A 22,330-nucleotide genomic window follows, 5' to 3' on the forward strand; every position below is an offset into this window, starting at 1 on the left:
TTTTTGGTCTGTCCCACGAAGCATGACACGTTTCTAAAAATGGCAAAAAATTTACCCTTTATTCATATTTTCACTTTTTCACCTACCACATTTAACACACAAAATACCAACTTTTTAATTCTCGTGCCGAAAAGAAGTGTGTCATGCTTCATGGGACGGAGGGAGTAATAAAGCTTAGCCACAACGACACATGTATCTATATACTTAGTCGTCCTTTGCCACCGAATGAATATAGCAATCCTTTCAATAATTAAATAAGTATAGCAATAAATAAAGTCAAATCACAGAAAATAGATTAATGTACTTAATTTTCTAAAGAACGAATTTGATGTGACCATCACACCTTAAATATGCGACAAAACTTCAGTCAGTCCATTCAAAAGTAATTAATGCAATAAAATTATTGAAACAATAACTAACAAAGATAAAACTTATCACTCCACACTCTTGCCTTCCGCCGCCAAGATATTTCTGCATGCCCAACCCAAGATTGATTAGTTGCTCAAGAAAAGTCAAACTAATAAACCGAAGTTCCTATCTCACCCGCCACATTCGTTAGTGGGCCTAAAAATAAGCCAAAGCCCATTTCCACAAGTTATAATTGTGGCAGATTCATAGTAAGATTATAATTTCTTGTTATCTTTTGGATTCTTCATAAATTTGTTTTAAAGTCCCTTCTTTTCAATCCTTCCTTCATTCGATTACGTCGACATCAAACTCTTCGATTTCTGCACTGAAAATTATCTAATTATGTATATTAAATTTTATTAAAGCACAAAAGATTTAAGAATATAAACAACTAAAAATACACATGTACATCAATATTTTAGCTACATATAAAAATATAAATAAATTTTATTACATTTTAAAATATAAAAAATTTAGTAAGATAATTCAAAAAGAATATAACAAATTTTGTGACGTTTATCCATATAACAAATTTTATGATATCCAAAACTATTATAAAATGTTTTTGTTACGCGTAGGTGTCACAATATACTCTGTGTGTGTGTGAATGTATCGTACACACTCACAAATATTATTATAGTATTACTTTTTACTATTAGTATTTTTTTTCTCAAATAACTAATTATTTATAAATTATATTGACATAAAAAATTGATATACTTTCACATGCCATGTTAAAAAAATAATTACACGTTTAAATATCACTAAATTTAGTGACATCTTTATTTTTTGTGAAGGCATAATAGCTCCCAACTACAACATGTTACTACAATTTTCATTAGTTATATTTATAAGTGTCACTATTTATCAAATATCATGTCACTAGTCTGGAACACGTAAAGTTAAATGATTCAGCTAAAATAAAATAAACATTAGAATATACAACTTATATTAATCTACTAAAATTAATAATTATTTTATTAAATCTCTAATTAACTCTGATTGTTATAAGAAAATTATTTATTTATTTATTTATTTATTTATTATTTTGAATGAAATAATTTATTTTCAAAATAAAATAATCAATATTTTGAGAATTAATATAAATTTAGAAAGTTCGTATGAGCTTGATTAAGCTCGTAAGCATCAAAGTAGTATTTGATAAACAAAATTCGAGATTCGACGTGATATTAAACAAATCAAACTTGAGCATATCACTATTCGGTTAAGCTCGATTTGATTACACCCTAAGTGTACCGCATATGATGTCCCACTTCACAACTTTAGTTTGGTTTTGTGATTATTAACTAGGATTTATTCTAATTAGATCTAATTAGGGTATATAATTATTTTTTATTATTTAATTTCACTTTTATTACTAATAGGTTGATATACTACATATATTACCTAAAAACTTATTCAAGGTTCTGGTACATATACTACAAAGTACCTAACTAACTAACTAACTAACTAACTAACTAACTATATATATATATATATATATATATATATATATATATATATATATATATATATATATATAAAATTCCATTAAAATATAAATAATTCAAGAATATGAACAACTAAAATTCATACATCACGAATTTAGCTTTCCTCCGAAATTTTCAGTGCAATTTTTCCATTTACTTTTCATGAGCCTTTAAAAAAGAGAGTAAAGAAATATTCTCGGTCATTCGATCATGAAAATCTACGATGAATATAACATTTGGATTCAAATTTTGTAATAACCAAAAATTTAATTATTGTTTCCCCATTTTTTCTAGTGTAATTAATTTTATGACAAATATAATAACGTTACGTGTCAATGATGTGTTCTCAGTTCTCAGATAAGATTTGTCATATGATAATATTTTAGTTCACAACAATAGTTTTATGTTAGTCAAGCTGACGTTGCTACAAAATCAATTACTATAAGAAAGGCTCATATTCAACAGTGGATAATTAAAAATTAAGGACCCAAAGCAAGAATTGCTGTCATGTTATCACGTGAAGTGTTGACGATCACGAATTCACGACCGTAAGGAATCAATACAAATTTGATTTGAATTTTGAAAAATTAGTTTATAGCCAGTATAAAGTCGATGAAAAATTACTTTATGTTAATTCTTTTTTCTTTTTTTTAATTATGATTTTATTCTCAAAACAAATAATGGTATGTTTTCTTGGATCCATCAATTGTCAACTCAATGCAACAAAACATTTATTTCTTATTTTGTCTAGAGCTCATAAATTATCAAGAATGAGATTCTCGCGGATCGGCGAAATTTGAAATCGTTGTTTTGGTATGTATTGGATAAACTTATGTTTATTTATGTGCAATAATCCGCAAATCGGATATAATGTGACAACTGACTATCTCTATGTTGACTGACGAATCCACACTGGTCCTAGGTATAGATAGATTGGCCGAGCTAAGAGTGAAATCTTGCTTTCGGTCCTTCTACCTAGGATTAGGAGGAAAACAAAGGGAAGCCATCGTTGTTACGAGACCTTGTTGCAGATTGAGTTCTTGGTCTGTAGGACTACAAGTAATCCTGATGAGTGATGACAAGTTCAAACTTATAAAAGTGTCAATGAAATTTGAATCTAAAATATTTAGAGGGTGTTTGGCTAAACTTATTTTAAACAGCTTATATTGGATATTGGTTATATTCGAACCGAACCGAAATTCGCCGGTTATCGGGTGATCGATACCCAATATTTGACTAAATGGTACGATTATGGGTATGAGTATTGAAATTTTTTTGGTTATCGGGTATACTTGATTAACCGATTTAATTAATCTTAAAATTATAAAATATAATTTATTAATATAAATATATTTAATTGATATTTATAATATAACTACAACTTTACATGAAAGGAAATGTATCAATTTAAAAATTAATAATTAAATAAACTTATAAATAGTCAAATATAATAGAGCAATCAATAATAAATTATTAAACTCTATTAAAGTATTCTCAACTCAATGAAATCATTAACTTGTTCATGGAATCATCACACGAGGAATCGTGAATGTGAATTGATTAAATAAATTCTACTAAATGGCTACCCTCTAACATATCTAAATTTGTTTTATGGTATTTTGGTTACCCGTTTATCCGATCCATATAACCGTCTCATTTAACCGATAACCAAATACCGTTTGGGTTTGGGTATGAATAACATAAACGTTAAATTTTGAGTACTGATACTCGAATTTCGACTACGATTATTTCGTATCCGACCCGTTCATCACCCCTATACGAGGCTATTCGTAGCTTGGTGCTTTGCGTAATCCTGTGACGATGTATTTGGACTCAATTTTGGCGGTTCGCATTCTCTCGGAGACAAATTTGGAATCGTCCATCTTAGATGAGGATATGCAAGAGATGTTGGATCTCATAACTTTGTTTTGTTTTTTTTTTTTTTTGAAATTGGATCTCATAACTTTGTTATGGGCCTATTTTATAAGTAACATTTGACTAATGTAGTAGTTCTGATTTTTGAACATTAATTTCTCCATGGGTGACGAATCTTGAACCCACTTTTGGGTAATTTTATTACAATGCATTCTGTCTTCAAATCAAATGTATACTAAATAATTTTCTTTTAGGATTAGTGGTCAATTCTATTCCAATCTTCGGTGGTTTTATTTATTTTATCCCAATTTGTAACCACTATATAAATTCAATCACCACCTTTAATACTTATCATTTATCAATTCTATCCTAATATTTTTATTTTGTTTCAATTCTATCAATTATTTCTGAGAAATTAATTCATTCTAAATTGGTCAATAAGACGACATAAAACCGATTTTTATATGTTGGCCAAGCTGTTTGTTACAGAATTAGTATATGATTTTCACTGTTCCTATTTTTCTTGCTAATTTTGAGAGAAGTGACAAAAGAAAGTGTCAAACCGAATGTAATATTATTCACAGTTTGTAGGATTTTTTTTTTATTGAATCAAATTTAACAGTTCGATATTTTCTATATTTCATGTTGTCTTAGTTAGCAGTTTAGAATAAATTAATTTCTCAGACAATAAATGATAGAATTGATACAAGTTGAGAATGTTGTGATAAAAATTAGTATAAGTTTTTAAATATTGAGATAGAATTGAGAAAATTATTAAAAATTGGGATATAATTGTGACACCCAAATCCAATTTAATTTTAAATGAAAACGCACGCGGAAAATCATGACTATAAATAGATATTTAATGTGAAAATAAAGAAATAAATATTTTAATTATAAAATACATTACAAATAAAATATCATTTTTTAAAAATAATTTGTTGCACCATTCGACCTTCCACGCGCCTCCGATTTGAGAAACTTGAAAATGTTAAATATGGGATGAGTATACAGAGTACACTCAGTGTGAGAACATGCAATCATTGTCCACGTTAATAAAATGGTAACACATATGATCATAAAATTCATAACTGATAGTCGCACGGTGGCATACCAAGGATCTTTACCATCCTGGACCAATTATGCTGGCCCCTGGCGACTATGATTGCAATCATAATTTTAACATGTATATCGCATTGTGGCATACCAAGGATCTTTACCATCCTGGACCAATTATGCTGGCCCCTAGCGATATTTAATTTAACTCACATATGGTAAACACATAATATTAAAATGGACAACAATTAACCACAACATGCAATGAATAAATCCCACACCTGAAATTTGACCTTTGAAAATTAGCTTGAGTAATTCAAATCAAAGTCAATGTCATAGTCGTGCCGCACCTAATCCCATAAAATTAAACATAATTTAATATTAACTAAAAATAATTAATATATAATTTAATAATATATATATATATATATATAACTTAATAATAATAAAAATATATATATACCTTAATGTATCCAAGCTCTAATGTTTATGTTTGATGGTCGAAAATATCAGCTCAAAGCATCTCTATTTATAGTGTCAAAACATAAATTTAAAAATGTATAGGTTTGATGAGTAAACCTTGTAAGCTTGCTTTATCATCCTTTAAAAACAATCCACGTAGGGGTGCATGCATGTAATATTTATATATATATAACTTTGATAACCATGTACATGTATATATATTTAATTCGTGCACATATGTAATAAAATAAACTATAGTACTATAAATTTAAATATATACATTTAAGTATGTAGATTTCTTACTATAAATAATTATATAAATAAACATTTATCACTACAAAAATTTATTTATACATGTAAGTTTGTTTGTTTTTTTTTTTTACTAGAGGCACGATTAGAGTAACATTAATTCAATAAATCAAATATTTTTCAAACACTTTATAGCTGAAAATTTTAATAATTTCAAATAAAACAATTGTAAAGAAAATAAATGGTTTTGGGTTGTGACAATAATATATTGATAAAAATTGGGATATATTTGATCATTAACCCTTCTTTTAATAAAGAGGAAAAAAAAACCTTAGTATTATCATATGGAAAAAAGAAATTAAGGATAATTTTTTCCTCCCAATTTTAGCTACATTATTTTTGCATAATCTCTACAATTTTGATGTCGGGCCGGCTAAGAAGGTGTTTGACTAAATTTATTTTAAATAGCTTATCAATTTCAATAGTTTATAAAATGTTCCAAGAGTTTATAAGATGTAGTTTCGCAAGAGCTTATAAGTTGTCAAGGTGTTTGGATAATTTAATTTATAAGCTTGTCGAAAAGAGATGAACTTGAAATAGTATATGATTGAAACAACAAATTATAGTTGAATAATATTTATAAAATGGTTGTTGATCGGTATAAGATTATGAAAAAAGAAGTTGGGGTAGAGGAACTTTATATAAACTCATTCAAAGCATTTGACAAAATAAACTCCTAAATAATTTAGAAGCTCTAAAAATAAGCTCCAAGAACTTATAAGCTCCTAAAAAAATAAGTTCATCTACTCAAAGTTATTTTTGTCATAATCTTATGCGCAACAATCATTTTATAAATATTATTTAACTATAATTTGTTATTTTTTTATCACATACCCCTCAAATTCATATCTCTTCGATTTTCTTTATCTAACAAATATTTTTTTTCTCTAACTTATAAGCTCAATTATCCAAACATTTTGATACTTATAAACTTTTAAGAAACTACATCTTATAAGCTTCACTAGTAAGCTCTTTAAAATAAGCTTAGTCAATAAGTTAAACACCCTCTTAATTATGTTATAAAAGTTAAAAGAGCACTAGCATTTAAGTATTTACATTGTGAGACTTTGTAACATATATTATTTTAATTTTATTTCTCCGTAATATTTTTTCCTCTGACCTCCTAATTCTCAATTTGAACTTTTAAACTAAATTATCAAATATCTCTTGACAATTTATATGTAAGTTCTTAATACATTACACCTTATAAATTGTCGAAACTTAATTATAAATTATTTGAAGTAAGTTTAGCCACGTAGCAAACAACAATACATAAACTTAAGGACCAAAATGGTAATTTTTCACATATATATATAACTAGTACTACATCATATACGATATACCGAAAAGATCAATAATAGCAAGTCATATTAATTTATTGTAAGAGTCATGATCAGCTTGCAGTGATTGGTCAGAAATTAATGTACTTAATTCTACAAACAAGACAAAATTTATGTACTTACTTTTAATTAACCATGACTTGATCAAAAGGTGGGTTAATACGCAAAAACACCCACATTACCACTCCAACTACATTTAAGTCCCTAATCTAATGTTGATGGCAACTAACACCCCAAAATTCACTAAATACTACAATTAAACTCATAAACAAAATTTCTTTCACAAAATTAAGAAATTCATTTTTTTAATTTATATAATATATAAAAGGGGAGTTTTCTCCCTCCATTTTTTCTCAGCATTTTTTCTCCCATCAATTTTTTCATATAAATAAATATTTTCATACGCAAACATAAATAAAAGAATTGTAAAATTTTAACAAAGAGAAAAAAATAGAATATTTTAAAATTTTAATAACTTATTTATTTTAAATTTATTTTTAATAATTTTTATGCCATATTAAATATTATGTTACAAACTTAAACATAAAATGCTTGTTAAATATTTCTTCATAAATTAAATTTGATATTATTTAGAAAAGTATTAAAATTGTAAAAGAAAAAAGAGATGAAAAATAAAGAAAAAATTGATGCAGAAGAGAGAGAAAAAAAAATTGTGGGAAAAATGGAGGGAGAAAACTCCTCTATATACTCCCTCCGTCCCAGCTTTTTGTATCCACTTTTAGTAGTATTTATATCCACTTTTAGTAGTAAATACTACTAAAAGTGGATACAAAAAGCTGGGATGGAGGGAGTATTATATAGATTAAAAAAATGAATTTCTTAATTTTGTGAAAGAAATTATTGTTCATGAGTTTAATTGTAGTATTTAATAAATTTTAGGGTGTTAGTTGCTATCAACGTTAGGTTAAGTGTAGTTGGAGTGGTAACGTTAGGGGTATTTTTGCATATTAACCCAACAGAATTTTGTGTAATTTATTGAAGTTAATTGTTCTTCTTCGTCAACATTCAAAGTAGAAATTTGTGTAATTCTAATATAACCAATACGCTGGTCGGTCAAACAAGCAGCTCAAAAGTCTCTTTATTTATTTTTTAAAAATATTTTTGGAGCTGAATAATACATTCATCCTAGCTAATAATAATTTTATTCAACGTCGGTCCTTAATTTTATACACGTGTTTCTCGATCGGATTTTCTGATTTCTTACTTTTAGGTATTTGATTGACTTAATTAAGATTAATTTGCTGGTCATAAATTCATAAAATAATAGATCAAATCCTTGAATACTTTGTAACCACGAATATATTATTATATTATAATGATTATGACTGATTTTCGTGAGAAATGAGAATAAACGAATAAGCTGTTTGTAATGCATAATAGAGTATTAAATTAATAAAGTGAAATTTTCGCCTCCTCCAAATTTCGAACATTGGTTAAACGGTTATTCATGCATTACAAATAGCTTATTTTATAGATCTATACCTGGCTTATTCGTTATTTTTATTTACACGATAAATTTGAATAAATTAATAGCTTACGTTTTAGATTCATTCTCATTTATCACTATATTTGGTCATTATCACTGAATCCTTATTATGATTGATTATAGCAAAAATATTATTTAACGTAAAAACTATGAACCTCGTACTTAACCTATAAAATAAATACGGTCTTGTAAATGCACTGTAATTGCACCCGCTATAAAATTTGGATCCGAAACCATGAAAGTGCATGTAGATAATGTTGTATAGATTAATGTATAAAGTTACTTTATAGATTAAGTGCAAGTAATTTGTAGTTTTACATTAAAAGTAGTGTGTGTGTTCATGAGAATTGACAATCGCTATTTAGTGCACGCTAGGTGACATTCTTATACAATCACACGTAGATTAATTATATAAAATGGGTAAATCATATTTAAAAAAATTAAATATGACATATCTATTATAATTTTTTTTTTTCAATAGTGACACGAGATTTGATAACTAATATTTATGCTATGAAAGCTAGTTATATTTAAAAACGAATATTAACTATCAAGTTTTCTAGGTGGAATTTTTTATTGCAGTGATTGGTGAGAGTCAAATAATTTTATTATGACGAAGATGGACTGGGATTTGAGGGTGATCATTCACAACGCTTTTTTAAAATAAACTTACAAGTCATCTAATACCGACGAGTAGACTCTCTCTCTCAATAATAATAATAATAATAAATCGGGCTATATTAATTACAAATCCGATCACCTATTCACCGTGAGCAAACATAACGTGTCCACTACTGATGTGATAATTTTAATTAGATTAAGATTTATTAATTCTCCTTCCTAATTAATATTGCCACATTAGTGGTGGACACATGATTATTAATTATATTTCTTTAAGTCTACACATAAGTCAACGAAATAGATAGATATTTAAGTGTTTAAAAATGTTTAAATCGAGGAATTAATTGGATGTACCTTTCCTCTTACTATATAATTGATAGCCTGATTGTGTTTTTCATCATCAAAAAGTGGATAATATGTGTATAAAAAGTTAAAAATTAATATACTAAACTTGAAATCCCGAATTTTATTGTAAAACAACATTTCTTTTAAATTCTTTTGATTTTATTTGCGCGCTTCTAAGACTTAAAAACCTTTTAGATAATTGATGTATATGAAACTAATTAAAATTTTAAATTCTTCAGATTTGGATATTGTGTTGGTCTAAGTTCATAAACTTTAAATCTCGAACTTAATATTTTATAGTTAATTTTGATATCTGAAACCATCTATGCATAGTTCTTTGTAGCCGACCTTGTTTTTTAGGATTAGAATTGCAATTTGTTAGTATTTGCTAACTAATAAATTGATGAACTTCATTTTTAATTAGGGTTCACTCTCGATCCGTGCAGACTAATATATAGATCATTACATCGTAATTACAAGCAAAACAAGGACAATTTTATTATAGTATTCACACCAATCGAGCAATGGCTATGTAAAGACATTATACTAACTAACATGCATTTCCGTGCTATGCATGAGTCATAACAAATTTAAAATTTTAAAATTTAAATTACATAAAATTATCAAAATATCGTCATTTATGAAATTAAATTACGTACATTGAAATATAAAATTTACATACATAATTTACCTACATATTTTAAATTATATTTTTTATATGTATAAATGTCAATCTAATATTACATTTAATTGAAAAAAAAAACATAATAACAGAGATATTTATACAAATAAATAAAATATTTCCTACACAAACATAAACAAAAATTAAATAATCTAAATCATATTTAAAATTTAATTTTTAATATATATAATAACTATTCATCTAAATTTATATTAATTTTTTAATAATATTACACTTTAATTACATTAAAAATTATTATAATTAAAAAATGATATATATAAAAAAAACACAAATAAAAATATTGAAAGTGAAATAAAGTCAAAATAGAAAAGAAGTCAAAGAAAAAATGTGGATGTGAGGAGCGAGAAATTATAAAAAATAAAAAATAAATAAAAATTTTGATTTTTTTTAATTAATTCTAACCTTTAAATTACAATAACTTATTCGTTTCAAGTTTCAAATTTATTTGTTATGACTTTTATATCAAATTTAAGATTTTGTTGTGATTGTTAATTTAATATGTAAACTGGATATTTTTCATGAATCAAATGTAATGATTTAAAAAATAATAATTTAATAAAAGGAGAGAGAGAGAGAGAGAGAGAGAGAGAACGTCAAAAAAGAAATTGCAATTTAATTCATATAATACATAGATATAGTCATATAGATATATAGAGATTTAATTGCAATATGATAGAGAGTTTGACACCTAGTGGTCCTAGTCTATGAAGGTGGCACACCAAGTTTCGCCAACAATTTTACTCATTTGTGTTCATTTTGCCAACATGGTCAAACACGAGCTACTAGAAAAAACCACTAAATCTAAATTATCTAATATACCCTTCGTCCATCAAAAAAAATTATTTTTTCATCTCGATCTCTTTATAAAAAAATATTTATTCAATGTTAAAAATCTAATATTTTTTCATCTCTCGATCTCTAAATCTAACTCAATATTACCCCTTATTTACTAATATTGCCAGTACTGTATCCACCACGCAACTAAATTAATTAATTTAAAATTACAATAAAAATGAGACCCTTATTTCACTCACACAATTCATTTAATTATTATAGTGAGCAAATTTCATATAGCCCATTCGAGTAAATATTCGCGGCTCAAACATCAAGCCCAATCCCAAAAAACTGAATTAATTTCAATTAATTCGGCCCGTACTCTAGGTCATCAAGGCCCATCGACCCAAACCCTAGATAGGGCAGCGACTTGGGGAAGAAGGCAGAAAACGGATCAGTGATACGATCCCACGAATATCGGAACGACTAGGGTTTAAGATGACATGGCAGCGAAACCCTAGCCGCCAAGCCATCACGTATAAATAATAGCCAACTAGGTTATTCGACCCACACAATCATTCGCACTCCAACACGTTCTCTCACTCTTCTCTCCCCACTCGCACTATTCTGCCTCCATGCTTTCAGCCTTAGGTTTTCCGGTGATCAGGTCAACCGGGACGACCCAACGGCCCTCACTCATTGCTCAATCGTCTTCAACTCCGTCGACCCGATTTACTCTTTCATTTACTTTCAATTGCTTTCAATACGATTTTTATTAATATTATTTACTGACTAGCGTCGAAGGCCCTTCCATCGACACCCCCACTGGTGCTCCAAGAAGGGCTCTAACATTGCTCGTGTTTCAGGTTGCTAGTGCCCATCGTATCGGACGATCCCGACATCCTTATCCGTACTTAATTGTTCGATTCATCCCCAACAATTATAATCATCGATATTACTCCTTATGCATCAAAATTCATTACTTTTACTTATTATTTGACGATGGATATCATAGAGAGAGTTCTCGATTAACACTACCAAATCCATCCAAATTCAGACCATAAGTAGCGTCGCACCTTCCCCGAAAATTAATATTGCAAATTTTTGTTGAATTATACTCCATTTATATATGGAAAAAAAGAAAATTGGAATTGTCAATATGACTCCGGTAGATTAGTCAGTCATCCACTTCATAAAATACGAAAAAGAATTTATGCGAGACTCCACTATTGACCAATGGGATTTTAAATCCTAAAATGAATCGCTGCCTAATTGAAATTTGAACAGTTAACGATGGAACAATTTGGGAAATTGAATTGAAATGGTTCAAAGTTAGACAATTAAAAAAAAAGAAAAAGAGAGAGAGAGTAGTATTTTCCACATCTTTGTATGACTTATTACAGTCTATCTAACCAAAATAATTACTACATATATTTCTACTTCCCATCATCATCACATAATAATAAAAGATCACAAGGTGGCGGTAGTCAACAATGGCTAATTTTAAAATAATAGACATTTAAATATTTTAGTACAGCGTCTAAATTATGGCATGATATTATTGCTTAATGTATGTTGTTTAATTTTTAAAATTGACCTCAAATCTTAAAAGTTTTTTTTTTTTTTTTGTTTTTTTTGTTTTTTTTTTTCTGATTGTGACACTATACCATCGTAATATAATACTCCTTAATATAATACAAAAAATTAGAAAAAATATAAATTATGATTCGATTACTAGTGCAATAAATGAGATGTACCATACAATATTAATGAGGTGTTCAGTTGTATCCATACAATTATCTTTGATATGTATTAAATTACTTCGAATATTTTTACGTATCTATTAATATTTTAAAAATATGTGTTGAGATATAGTATGTCAGGGACCAATATACTTAATAGCAACTTTGTTTATCCCTTAAATTGTGAAGTATCTTAGGTGAAATCATAGCTTTACTGAATGGATTCTTTGTCCAGATTTTGAATTTCATAGTTGATTTTTTTTTTTAATTTATCATTTTCACAGCAAATTCATAGATAATTTATTTTATACAACAAATCTAGTTTGTATAGCAACAACCTATACAAGTGATACTATATATATGTATAGATACATGTTATATTTTTGTTTAAATTATATTGATTATATTAAAATATTAGATCATTTTACAAATAGTAAATTTAAAGGGTTGCCAACCAAACTACCGATTTCAGGCAGAAAAAAGAAAAACATGATTTCACGTTTCGGAATCGTTGATTCAACGATTAGCAATTTCGGATTCCGAGCCAAATTGAACATTTCCACATGCAATTAACCTCAAAACAATAGATAACTTAAAAAAATAAATAAATAGTAGTACTGTTTCCCTCAATTAAATCTATTGATAACATATGTTTCGGCATGAATCTAGCTAGCGTACTCTGCCGCCTGTCCAATATTTTATAGTAGTATATAAAATACTCTCTTCGTCCTATTGGGCTTGTCCCATTTGGTTTCTGCACGGTTATTAAGGAGAATATTATTAGTGTTTTAAGTGTATAGGTAATAAAAGTATAAAATTGATAAAGTAGGAGATGAAAGGTGATAAAGTAGGAAATATAATGTAAAAAAGTGATAAAGTATGAGAAAGAAGATAATTAAAAATTTTTATTGTTTAGTTAATTGTTACCATTTATAGAAATGAGACGAGATCGTGGGACAAACAAAAAAGGAATACGGGACAAGATTAATGAGACGAAGGGAGTAGAAAGAAATTGATCAATAAATGGCAGTAACTTAACTGTTGGAAGATGATTCAAACAAGTTAACGAATTAGTTAATTAATTAACATTTCCCTGCCTATTTGGACAGTTGAATGGAATATTGTATAACCTGATGGATTAACATATTCCTACGAAATTTCGTTTGCTAGTGCATGTTTGACTTCTTCTTTGTCCTTCAGCGAAAGCATGAATAATATTAAAATCGAGCCAAACAGAATACAAAATATTAAAAATATACAAATTCAGCCATATTCATTTTTTATTATTATTATTATTATTATTATTATTATTTGTTGAAACTCAAATCCTAAACCCGTTCCGCCACTGGTCATAGTTGTTAATTACTACCTTGGCAGTCAAATGAAAAATGATTTTCTACTAATCTGTATGTATGTGTATATATATATATCTCCATGAGCTACCGCAGACAAGCAAGCAACACTAAATTTTCTCATACTTTAATTTCTTTCCACATCTCCACTCAAAGGGAAATTTGAATGGCCTCCTTATCCTCTACAATCCTCAGCCGCTCTCCGGCGGCCCGCCGCAGAATTACGCCGGCGTCGGCTAAGCTTCACCGGCCGGAATGTTTCGCCACCAGTAAGTTCCATTTTCCGGCGTATAGTATCTACCGTCTATTTTATAAATGTACGAAGAATTAATTAATAATCAAGAAAATATTTTTATTCCGGCAGGTGCATGGATGGGCAGCAGCAGTAAAAACCTTTCTCTCAGCTACCAACTTAATCACAAGAAAATATCAGGTAATTAAATAAACTAACAAATTAATACGTACCATATAGTATTTATTTATTAAATGTATGGAATTATTGATTTGGCGCTTCCCATTTCACAGTTGCCACAGTAGATGCGCCGCAGGTGCATGACCACGACGGCACTACCGTTCATCAAGGCCATGATGCGGTAACTTGAAAATATTATATATATTTATTTATCAAAAAAATAAAAGTTATATAATATATATATATAACTAGTGATCATATTAATTAGTGGGAGCTTATTATTTTGTTGTAGGTGAAGAATATTGAGGATCCCATTGAATACATCAGGACGTTGTTGAGGACGACGGGGGACGGGAGAATAAGCGTGTCGCCGTACGACACGGCGTGGGTGGCGATGATCAAGGACGTGGAGGGGCGGGACGGGCCCCAGTTCCCCTCCAGCCTCGAGTGGATCGTGCAGAATCAACTCGAGGATGGATCGTGGGGCGATCAGAAGCTTTTCTGCGTCTACGATCGCCTCGTCAATACCATCGCGTGCGTGGTAGCCTTGAGATCGTGGAATGTTCATGCTCACAAGGTCAAAAGAGGTAGGAGCGATATATACACAAAAAATATTACTACTTTTTTTTTTTTTTTAATGATGATGAAATGAATATTAATTAATTGTTATATGTATATATGTATAGGAGTGACGTACATCAAGGAAAATGTGGATAAACTTATGGAGGGAAATGAGGAGCACATGACTTGTGGGTTCGAAGTGGTGTTTCCGGCGCTTCTACAAAAAGCGAAAAGCTTAGGCATCGAAGATCTTCCTTACGATTCTCCGGCGGTGCAGGAGGTTTATCATGTCAGGGAACAAAAGTTGAAAAGGTAATTAAATCATTAGAGATTGCAATTTTTGGACATGCAAAATATATTTAATTTCATAGTAAAAAATGTGGTAAGAAATTTCTCGCAACCGGAGATATAATAGTAATATAAAACGGTTGCAGTTGGGCGATGACGAAAAAGAGGAAGTCACGAGAAATGGTAGTTAAAAAAAACAATATTCATTTCGCTATTAAAACGTTAAATTCTAGCCAAACCTAAAAGATTATATAAAATATAGTCACGTTATGTGTGAATATACAAATTTTTGTGGCATGCAACGATGAGATTTTGATTTAGTGCATGTACCGAATTTGATGTCAAACTTTGTATTCTAGTATTTTTTTTAATTTGAATTTTGTAAGCTTTAGTTTAATTTTATGATTATTAACTAGAATTTAATTATTCCATCTAATTAGGGTATATAATTATTTTTTATCATTTAGTTTCACTTTTATTAGCTAAAATAGTTGATTTAATTAAATGTTATGGTATATAATTTTTTAAAAGTTTATTCTCTCCGTCCCCCAAATAACTTCATAACTTTTCTTTTTGAGTTGTCCCTCAAATAACTTCCATTTTCACTTTAGGACACTACCATACACTAATAAAGTAATAATACCTTGTTTACTTTTATTGTTCACATTTTCACTACTTTCAATACTAATTATAATACATTTTCACCACTTTCAATACTAATTATAATATTTTTTCACAACTTTAAATACATTCAATAATTTTGTCTTAAAATTCGTGCCCCCCTCCTAGGAAGTTATTTGGGGGACGGAGGGAGTAATTTTTAAAAATAAAAATTAAGTATAATTCATAGTATTATAATAAATTTTATTTTTATAAAAATTATTATTAAAATAATAGTTATAAAAGTAAAATACAGTGACACATAAAATTATCAAACACTAAAATAGGCCATTATAGTGACAGTGACTAATAAACTTTTGCTTACTACTTATGTCTCCACTACATTAAAATAGCTATTTTTAGAAAGTGCGTTTATAGAATCAACAATTGCAGCTAGAGAGATAGAATAGTTGGACTTTTGAGTCAAGTTGTTCGTCTCGAATTTTCCACAACATAAAAATCAATTAATTACTATCGTTCAACCGGACTATCTGACTGTAATAATTATTAATACTATATACTAACATTTAAATTCCACATTTTTGGATTAATTCCACGACAGGATTCCACTGGAGATTATGCACAAAATGCCGACATCATTATTATTTAGTTTGGAAGGGCTCGAAAATTTGGATTGGGACAAACTTTTGAAACTGCAGTCAGCCGACGGTTCCTTCCTCACCTCTCCCTCCTCCACCGCCTTCGCGTTCATGCAAACCAAGGATGAAAAATGCTACCAATTCATCAAGAACACGATAGACACTTTCAACGGAGGAGGTAATTAATTATAATTAATTTATCACAAATTCTCCTGTACACCCGAATGTACAGTGTCATTTCGATAACATGATAATACTATCATTTAATATTAGTGTCATTTGTAAAACAAAATAGTGTTAGTGTTAGTGTCATTTTGCACTCGGGTACACGGTGCACCTGGGTGCACAGGAGACCGCCTCTTAATTAATTAACAAGATACAATTTTAACGTCGTAATTAATTATCCGATTATCGTTCTAATAATTATTTGATTGATTAATTACTCCGCAGCGCCACACACTTATCCCGTCGACGTGTTTGGAAGGCTCTGGGCGATCGACCGGCTGCAGCGCCTCGGAATTTCTCGCTTTTTTGAGCCGGAGATTGCTGATTGCTTAAGCCACATCCACAAGTATAAATTTATAACTTAATTAAACTTAATTAATTACCATTTTTTTTTTAGATTTGATCGGGAAATTAACGAATTTGAACTGCAGATTTTGGACGGATAAGGGAGTTTTCAGTGGGAGAGAATCGGAGTTTTGCGACATTGACGATACATCCATGGGAATGAGGCTTATGAGGATGCATGGATATGATGTTGATCCAAGTATATATATTTACCAACTAATTATTTATTAATTAAGCCTTTTTTTTGTTAGCATTCAAGTAAATTAATTTAATTTAATTATTTTTTATCCACACAGATGTGCTGAGGAATTTCAAGCAGAAAGATGGTAAATTCTCTTGCTACGGCGGGCAGATGATCGAGTCGCCTTCTCCGATATACAATCTTTACAGAGCTTCTCAGCTCCGATTTCCCGGCGAGGAAATCCTCGAAGATGCGAAGAAATTCGCCTACGATTTCTTGAAAGAAAAACTAGCCAACAATCAGATTCTGGATAAATGGGTTATATCTAAGCACTTGCCTGATGAGGTACATTTCGATCTCGAATAATATATATAATGAAATATTAATTCATTTACTATCCATAAACCATAATTAACCTTTCGATTTGTAATAAATTCCACGACAGATCAAGCTCGGGCTAGAGATGCCGTGGCTCGCCACCCTACCCCGCGTCGAGGCGAAGTACTACATCCAGTACTACGCCGGCTCCGGCGACGTGTGGATCGGGAAGACGCTGTACAGGATGCCGGAGATCAGCAACGACACGTACCACGACCTAGCCAAGACGGATTTCAAGAGATGCCAAGCGAAGCATCAGTTCGAGTGGCTCTACATGCAAGAGTATGCACTGAATGTTTAAAGTTTTGTTGATTACTAGTTTTACACCCGTGCGATGCATGGGGAGCTCGTTAATATCTTTTTAGTAACTCATCAGACTATGTTAATGTCGCTTGAGCAGATGGTACGAGAGCTGCGGCATCGAGGAATTCGGGATAAGCAGAAAGGACCTTCTGCTTTCCTATTTCTTGGCGACCGCGAGCATCTTCGAGCTCGAGAGGACCAACGAGCGAATCGCGTGGGCCAAATCGCAGATCATCGCTAAGATGATCACTTCTTTCTTCAACAAGGAAACTACGTCGGAGGAGGAGAAACGAGCTCTTTTGAACGAGCTCGGAAACATTAATGGCCTCAACGACACAAACGGCGCAGGGAGAGAAGGTGGGGCCGGTAGCATTGCGCTAGCGACCCTCACTCAGTTCCTCGAGGGATTCGACAGATACACCAGACACCAGCTGAAAAATGCTGTGAGTTATAAATTACTTATACTTTTTTACTAATTTTTCAGATGCAGAATTACTCACAATAACGTTTCTCGTCCCATTTACAGTGGAGCGTATGGCTGACGCAGCTGCAACATGGCGAAGCAGACGACGCAGAGCTCCTAACCAACACATTGAACATCTGCGCCGGCAACATCGCCTTCAGGGAAGAAATACTGGCGCACAACGAGTACAAAGCTCTCTCCAACCTAACGAGCAAAATCTGTCGACAACTTTCTTTCATTCAAAGCGAAAAGGTTAGAATTAAGACACATTATGCATACTACCTTCGTCCATCAATAGTATACAATAATTACCTGATCTGGCCTTCACAAAGAGTATACTACTTTTCTTTCTTGAACATACCCCACTTACTTATTTTAACTACAACTCATTTTTATATGGCCTCACGCTCAATTCACCTACAACTAACGCACATCTACCAACTATTTTCTTAAAATCTGTGTCCATCAAAAATCGTATACTCTTGGTGGACGGAGGTAGTGTAATGAAAATTGACATTTGATTAAATTATGGAAATTTGTGATTGATATATGATGTTGTGGCTTGTAGGAGATGGGAGTAGAGGGCGAGATCGCAGCGAAATCGAGCATAAAAAACAAGGAACTCGAAGAAGACATGCAAATGTTGGTGAAGTTGGTGCTTGAGAAATATGGGGGCATAGATAGAAATATAAAGAAAGCGTTTTTGGCAGTTGCGAAGACTTATTATTACAGAGCGTATCATGCCGCCGACACCATAGACACACACATGTTTAAAGTGCTTTTCGAGCCAGTCGCGTGAATATTTTGTTTAAATAAGTATATAGTTGTTTGTATCGCCCCGGGAAAAGAAATGTAACATAATCTTTTATTATTTTGTATAAATAAAAACAGTTCAGCAGAAATAAAATAAATTTTTAGATTTTCTTTTGATACGGCTACAATTTTGTGTCCACTAGTATTGTGTTTGCAATATCCGAAATGGCCCAACGCATGTGGTTCAGTAGGACCCACCCACTAGATTGTGATTAAAATGTCTTCCTTCATAACAAAAATTAAAAAAATTAAAAGAGAAAAATATGTTATATTCCGATTTATTTTATGAGGATTTCTTATGTTATCCACGAGATTTTGGAGATTTAAGGAACAGAAAAATAATACTAGTACTGAATGGAAAAGTAATAATTTCTGCATAAATATGTTCAAAAAGACTTAGTGTAGTACATTTTTTCGAAAGCGAAAAAAGTATCTTTTAGAGCATCCGCAATGGGGTTACATGATAGCTTACATGATAGCCTACTTTATGATGGGGAACCACATGGTGTAAAGATGCTGCAGTGGGGTTACATGATAGCTTACATGATAGAATTAGTTATAAAGAGAAGAAAAATTGAAAAAAAAAAATAAAAAAAAAATTCACCGTTTAAAGGGCTACACGATAGAACGTGTAGCCCTCGTGTAAACCTCTCCCGCAACGGTTACACGATAGCCCTATCGTGTAACCATTGTGGATGCTCTTAGAAAAGTATTTTTTTTTAATATTATATTGGATAACTCGCGCGTTGCACGGTGAATATCAAGGTGAAAGAATATGACTAAATTAATTTTTAGATTTAAAATCATTTTTTCTAATATAAAATACATATCATCAAATTAATTATGAATTTTAAATTAATATATTTCAAATAATTTTAAATAATTCACCCAATAATCAAATTAGAATAAGCTAGGGTATATATTCAAATAATTAAAATGAAAATATAGCCCACATTTAAATGGGGATAGAACCATAAACCTCTTTTATGACGAAAGTCTCAGGGTGGTTTAGCTTTACCGTTTAGGGTCAGTTTACTTTAATGAAAAATGAGAGAGAAAAAATATAAATTTTTACTAACTTTTTACCATTTTCACATGTTTATTATGATAGAAAATTTTTCTTCGAACATCGTGAAATATTTTCTCGTGCAACTCCTTTTAACTTATTTTCTTTTTAATGTTGCATAATATATTATCTTTGGGTATAATGGTGTAAAAAAATTTCTAATATTTTTTCATCTTTTCATCTCTAGTAAATATATGATAAAAAATGAGAAAAATATTATAATTTCTTATTTTTTCTTATTCATCTTTTTCCAATGAAAATTTTACAACTAAAATAAACGTGGCCATTAATTTTAAACTAATAAATTCATCGAAATACTTAAAATCATTCTCATCTTAACATTTCAAACTTTAAATATAGAGAAACTGGTTAGATATTTTAGTGCACAAAGTTCAAAAGCCACATTGACTATTAACCACTTAAAAAAGTTCAAAAGAAGGATCAATAGTAGAAACAAAAAAAACATCATGACAAATAATAATAATGGCGTTCGAAATATTTGACAGTTTGGCATACACCAATCAATCAAGAATATATTGGCCGGCCTAACTATGATTTTGTAGTCAAGTCCCCGAGATAAAAACCAGCAAAAGGAATGTTATATCGCAGATCAGAAAATGTTACAGTGCAACAATGAATTGACATCAATATAATATAGTCAAAAAAGAAATATTTTATCAACATTTTATATATCTTGCTTAATTTGGACGGTATATATTCTTATGGACCTGTAGTCAACGATTGACATATTCATTTTACGGCTATCAAAATTTTCGAAGAAATGGAATACAAAAATTGAAAGATATTTCTAGAAAATTGTTAAAAAGAAAGTCACAAATACATTATATATATTCACAAAAAATAGATTAATTAGTAAGTTTAGACTCCCTCAAAAAAAAAAAAACTAATGGTTTAGACTCTAAGGTTGCGTTCTCTTTGTTGGGAAAATGATGGAAAATAAATAATTTCCCTCATTTTTCATCTTTTTTATGTGTTCTCTTTGTTAGCCAATTTTCTCCTGGTAGGAGGGAAAATTTTCCCGAGCAACCCCTTTTCCCACATTTTCATCCCAAATCATGATGATATTATCATGACCTGCAGGTGTGATAAAATTTTCCCATGATGTATATTTTTTTGATCTTCCAATTTTGCTCTTAACACTAAGAATGTCATAGAGTGAGTCTTATTCGGATGGAAACGGTATTTTTTTTTTTAATTTTACTCCCCACCCCATCCCACCCCACGCCCCCACCCACCCCCTCCCCCCCCCAAAAAAAATTAATTTTTCTCGCCACCTCCACCCCATCCGGCCACCCCACTACCCCACGCCCCAACCCACCCCCTTCCCCCCAATTTTTTTTTTTAAAAAAAATCTCGCCATCTCCACCCACCCCTCTACCCCAGGCCATCACCACCCCCCCACCAACCAAATTATTTTTTTTTTATTTTTCTCGCCACCTCCACCCACCCTCCCTACCCCACGCCCCCACCCACCACCCCCCTCAAAAAAAATTAAATTTTTCTCGCCACCTCCACCCATCCCCCTACCCGACGCCCCCCCCCTCCCTTTTTCCCAATTTTTTTTTAAATTTTTTCTCGCCACCTCCACCCCGCCCCCACTCACCCTTCCCCCACCCCCCCCCCCCCCAAAAAAAAGTTGGATGGTGGGGGGGGGCGTGGGGTAGGGGAGGGTGGGTGGAGATGGCGGGAAAAATTAAAAAAAAAATTGGGGGGTTGGGGGGGGTGTGGTGGGGAGGGGGTGGGTGGGGGCGTGGGGTGGGGGAGGATGGGTGGTGGAGGTTGCGAGAAAAAAAAAAAAAAAATTGGGGGTGGGGGAGGCGGGGTGGTGGGGAGGGGGTGGGTGGGGGCATGGGGTAGGGGAGGGTGTGGGTGGGGGGTAGGGTGGAGGTGGCGAGAAAAATTAAAAAAAAAATTGGGGGGGGGGGAGGGGGTGGGGGTGGAGGTGACGAGAAAAATTATAAAAAAAATAAATGAAGTATGACATAAAATAAAATTGAAAGTATAATATAAAATAAGTAAGTCAATAATAAG

General features: G+C 31.0%; 1 protein-coding gene across 1 annotated transcript; it reads left to right on the forward strand.

Moving 5' to 3' along the window:
- The first annotated feature begins 13,988 nt into the window (after positions 1-13,988).
- Positions 13,989-19,327, forward strand: LOC131015110 (copalyl diphosphate synthase CPS1, chloroplastic). The gene is made up of 13 exons (XM_057943361.1): positions 13,989-14,253; positions 14,349-14,417; positions 14,510-14,577; positions 14,689-14,983; positions 15,083-15,269; positions 16,468-16,682; positions 16,955-17,075; positions 17,161-17,273; positions 17,371-17,600; positions 17,701-17,915; positions 18,034-18,379; positions 18,463-18,651; positions 18,968-19,327. The coding sequence occupies exons 1-13, from the start codon at positions 14,151-14,153 to the stop codon at positions 19,196-19,198; spliced, it is 2,382 nt and encodes a 793-aa protein (XP_057799344.1). The 5' UTR covers positions 13,989-14,150; the 3' UTR covers positions 19,199-19,327.
- Positions 19,328-22,330: the final 3,003 nt, after the last annotated feature.

The sequence above is a fragment of the Salvia miltiorrhiza genome, chromosome 3 (assembly GCF_028751815.1).
Source record: "Salvia miltiorrhiza cultivar Shanhuang (shh) chromosome 3, IMPLAD_Smil_shh, whole genome shotgun sequence".
Classification (NCBI taxonomy): domain Eukaryota; kingdom Viridiplantae; phylum Streptophyta; class Magnoliopsida; order Lamiales; family Lamiaceae; genus Salvia; species Salvia miltiorrhiza.